Here is a 4,682-nt window from a genome sequence, read left to right as displayed (position 1 = left end):
AAGTGACAAATTTACGTAAATGAAGGCTCTTCATTACCCAGATGCTCATGCTGTTAACTTCAATTGCATATGATCTGCAAACGGGCTATTCGGGAATTTAAATCTTTGAGATAAGAATGGCTTGTTGTTAAATATTGAGGCAATTATTTCATTCTAGGTCCAATATGCAATAACCATGTGTTTCAGTTTTCCACTCAGCACCTTCAAAACCGTTGCAAATGAATGTTTACTAACAAGACAAAAGAGACAATTATAAACCAAACTCTCAACAAAATTCGGAATGGCCACATCACAACCTGAAAAAGAAACAAGTACTTAAAGGACTTGATCACTTTCTAACAAGTCCATCTTCAACCTGAACCACTTCTCTTGTTTAATCAAATTTTAAACTTTGCCGAATTGAGTTGTTCTACACCAAGAAAAATCAATTTCTATACCATCTACATTCTCTAATACTTTTAACATATAATTTCACTCAGTACACAGAGGTTTCTTCTTAACCTGGACATCGAAAAGAATCTTTAACAGATTTCATCTTTTCAAGCAATGTATCAAATACACAATAAATACTTGTAAACTTTTCAGGTGGCAACAATAAATCTTTGTTCTATGGCTAAAATCCCTTGCTTCACAGAGTATTGACAATCTTAACTCCCAAGGAGCAATCCAAGAATCCCGGCCAGCTGCTGGGTGTCCCTAATCAGATTTAAAACAAAACATACAATGAAATAGTGAAAATAGTGCAATTTTCTAATGGAAAAATTAGAGAAGAAATGAGAGAAAATGAGAAGAACAATTGACATATAGTCAAGAGCGGCCAGTCCAGAACAACTACAGAAGCTGGTATTTCCAAGGAGGGTTATGTGATATATTATGTTGTGATTTATTAGTGTGTGTTTTCCACAAGCGTTTTATAATAAAAGAAATTTGGGAAATTCTGCTATTTTCACTATTTCATTGATATTTATTTCACTACTTTCAGTATTTGAAATGTTTTCTCTATCAGGATAATCAACTACTACAATAAAATTTTACTGCTTAAGATGTAAAAAAAAAAATAAAAAATAAAAATAAAAAAAAAATAAAACAAAACATACATACAGCAAGAACTCAGAAGTACAAAGATTTCGCTCGCCTTTGTCAATTCTTATGTATCTAAAACCATACAATGTATACTTTCATACAGAAAGATGTCTGTTTCTTTTCTAACAAAAGAAAAACTCTCAGCTCGGGCGGCGCTGGCTTTAGCGGCGGCGGCGCGGGCGCGGGCGCGGGCGCGGGCTCGGGCTCTGGGGCCGTGGGGGCCGGGGGCCGGCTGCCCAGCCGGGTGCTGGCTGCCCAGCCCGGTGCTGGAGTTGGTGTTCTCTTACCTGGAGCTGTCCGAGCTGCGGAGCTGCGCCCTGGTGTGCAAGCACTGGTACCGCTGCCTGCACGGCGATGAGAACAGCGAGGTGTGGCGGAGCCTGTTGGAACCTATTGGAGAACAGCGAGGAGGTGGGTTGGATTATTAATTCAAAAGCATTTTAGTGATGAGAAATAAGATTTGTAAGTCAAAATAGGAGTTAATGTTAAACTCTTCTACAATGAAACCTTCAAATATTGCCAACCTGAAGTTTTCAGCACAAGGTGTTATATTTCAAGTCCCATGGGGGCAATTATCTATAATGAGATTAAGAATATTCTTAACCTGTTTCAGGTGGGTAAGTAAACGTTTTCTTTATAGCCCCAATAACGAGTTTGAGGCTTAGATTAGTTGCATGATGTAAACAATATGAAATTAAAATTTTTTTGGTAATATCTACAGCATTTATAGGGTTACAAAATAAAAGGACCATTAATCAATTCTTTTTTTTCTAGGCTCTATGACTAATAGCTTTCATATTTGAGGCCTACAAGAGCAAATGGCAATGTTCTGTGTTATGAGACACTTTCTTAGAAGGCCAAAAATAAAACTGGATACCAAAAGATACACATTACTATTATGTTGAGATCATCCTTACTGATACATGTATAATTAGAAATAGATTTGCCTTCCTTCAATCTTTAGCCAGGAGATTGAGAGATCTTTACTATGATTTTGAGAGTAAAAACAAAAACAAATCAGACTCTAACAGCTATGGGAACTGTAAGCCAAAAATAATACAAAATGAGTCGATACAACACATCTCCTTAAAATCCTCTTCTTTGTAGTTAACCCAGCTGTCCCCAAATGTTATTCCAATTTTGTAACCATGTAGTGGTTTTTAAGAAATTAGAACTAGAACAAAGCAACCTGTTTGTCCTTTTTTTTTTACAGTTTTTTTTTACACACATATTATATACAACTTTTAAAATAGCTGCACAATTTTATATCTCACTTTTAGAGAAGTGCAGTCCAGGCAGACCATGCTTCTCAATATATTAAAAATATTAAATAAAACCCAACCAGTTTCATAATTTTCTAATAGTCAAGCTGGCTGGAAAAAAACGGACTGGAGAAAGAACAGGCAGTTGTAAAATGGGATCAGTCTTCACAAACACACTACTTAAAAATCTTGCTATTTCCTTATCTTATCCCTTTGACAGCATCTCTACAATCTCACCTTTAAAGCTGGAAATGACACATTGCTATCTCAGAGACAACATCGGGTGCAACATGCATATGACAACTGCCCACTCAACCAACTGCAACCCTGAGGATTTTTCTGGCCCAGTAGAAAGGGGAAACACGAAGATAATCTCTGCTGTAGAGCTGCTTCTCCAGTTTACGACCTCATGTGTTTTCAGGATGTTTCTTGGACAGGCACATGTGACAGTCACTTCATGGTTCTACTTCCCATAAGCAGATCTCTCCTCCATTCTGTCTGTCATCACGAGAAAGCCACTGTCATCCATCCAGAGGTTTTCCAAGGTAAACCAAAGTCACTTCTGTGTTGCCATATACAGCAGAAACTGCTGGGTATAAGCAGACCTTCGGAAGTCCTCTAAAGGCAACCCCCAGGAACTCATATCCACGTTCAAAAGCTAAAGTCTTATCTTCCATGTCCAAGATGACTCGAATTCTTTCTCCTATCTGATATTTTGGTGCGTTGTTGCACTGTGGAAAACTGCCATTGACTTCTCCATTATGTAGTAGATTATTGTCCACCAGATTCCAGCCCCAGCTCTGGTCATCACTGCCCAGCAATGCCACATAACCTTGGCACTGCATGGGGGCCCGTTACGTGGCAATTCCAATCACTGCCGCAGTGCCCAGAGGGCCCTCCCACCACACTTCCCATGCATGGCGGCCCTCACTGAAACCAATCTTGGTCCTTGCACCATCAGTGCTCTGAGCAATGGGGTGTCGATGTAAAGTAAAGCCATTCTTCTTAATGTAGACATTCCTGGAGCAGTCATTAGTGCTGAAGACATGTTGAAAAGCACGTATCTTGGCCTTGTAGCTGGGCAAGTTGCAGAGGATGTCCGTGCGCAGAGCCTCTTCTGCCAGGCTGCGGGCGCACAGGCTCCGCCACACCTCGCTGTTCTCATCCCCGTGCAGGCAGCGGTACCAGTGCTTGCACACCAGGGCGCAGCTCCGCAGCTCGGACAGCTCCAGGTAAGAGAACACCAACTCCAGCACCCAACTGGGCAGCCGGCCCCCGGCCCCCGCGGCCTCAGAGCCCGAGCCCGCGCCCGCGCCCGCGCCGCCGCCGCCGCTACAGCCAGCGCCGCCCGAGGCTGCCCCAGCCCCCAGGGCCGGCGCCGCCATCGCCTCACCAGCCGGCCCGAGGGCCGCGGCTGCCGCCGCTTCCCGCCGTCTCTGCTCGGAAGGCCAAGCCTCTCCCGGAGACCGGAGCGGCTCGCTCACCGCCCCTTTCAGTGCCAACCGCCAGAGCCTCCACCACTCCCGCCCCTGCCCGGGGGCGTCCGCCGCGCGCCCCCGTGTTAATTCTTTAAAGATTTGATAGAATTCTTCAATGAAGAATTGATAGAGATTCATTTTTTTTGGCCTATGGATGTCCAATTTGTCCAGCGTTGTTTGTTAAAAAGGCATAATTTGAAAGCTCACAAAGGAGAAATATGCAGGCAATTTCTCGAGATTTCTCCTGGAGATTTCTCTTTTGGGAGCTTTTAAATTATGCACTCATTTTCCTTAATGGTTTTAGAACTATGCAGATTTTCTAATTCGTCTTGGTTGAGTTTGGTAGGGTGTTGTTTTTGAGGAATTGGTCCATTTCTATGAAGTTGTCAAGTTTCTGAGTAAAAAGTTGTTTGCAGTATTCCCTTATTATCTGTTCAGTGGCTATAAAATCTGTAGAGATTATCACCTGTCTCATTTCTGATATTAGTGCTTTGTGTCCTCTCTCTCTCTCTCTCTCTCTCTCTCTCTGTCTCTTTTTAGAGATAGGGGTCTTGCTGCATTACCTAGGTGAGACTTGACCTCCTGGGCGCAACAGATCCTCCTGTCTCAGCCTCCAAAGTCGCTGGAACTACAAGCATACACCACCACGCCTGGCTAATTTTTTGTAGAGATGGGGTCTTGCTATGTTGCCCTGGCTGGTCTCGAACTTCTGGACTCAAGCAATTCTCCCACCTCAGCCTCTCAAAGTGCTAGGAATAAAGGCATGAGCTGCTGCACCCAGCCCTCTTTCTTAATATAAGCATTTAGTGCTATTAATTTTACACGGAGTACAGTCTCTGTATCACATATGTTTTGATAT

General features: G+C 42.8%; 1 protein-coding gene across 1 annotated transcript; it reads right to left on the bottom strand.

The window, feature by feature from the left end:
- Positions 1-1,500: 1,500 nt before the first annotated feature.
- On the bottom strand, positions 1,501-3,745 carry LOC100937778 (F-box/SPRY domain-containing protein 1-like). Its single transcript, XM_054535065.2, is given in 1 exon segment — positions 1,501-3,745. A coding segment is annotated over 1 exon segment (864 nt). The 5' UTR covers positions 3,731-3,745; the 3' UTR covers positions 1,501-2,866.
- Positions 3,746-4,682: the final 937 nt, after the last annotated feature.

This window comes from Pongo abelii, chromosome 18 (assembly GCF_028885655.2).
Source record: "Pongo abelii isolate AG06213 chromosome 18, NHGRI_mPonAbe1-v2.0_pri, whole genome shotgun sequence".
NCBI classification, from domain to species: Eukaryota; Metazoa; Chordata; class Mammalia; order Primates; family Hominidae; genus Pongo; species Pongo abelii.
The sequence above is the reverse complement of the archived record's forward strand: the minus strand, read 5'-3'. Positions and strand labels throughout refer to the sequence as shown.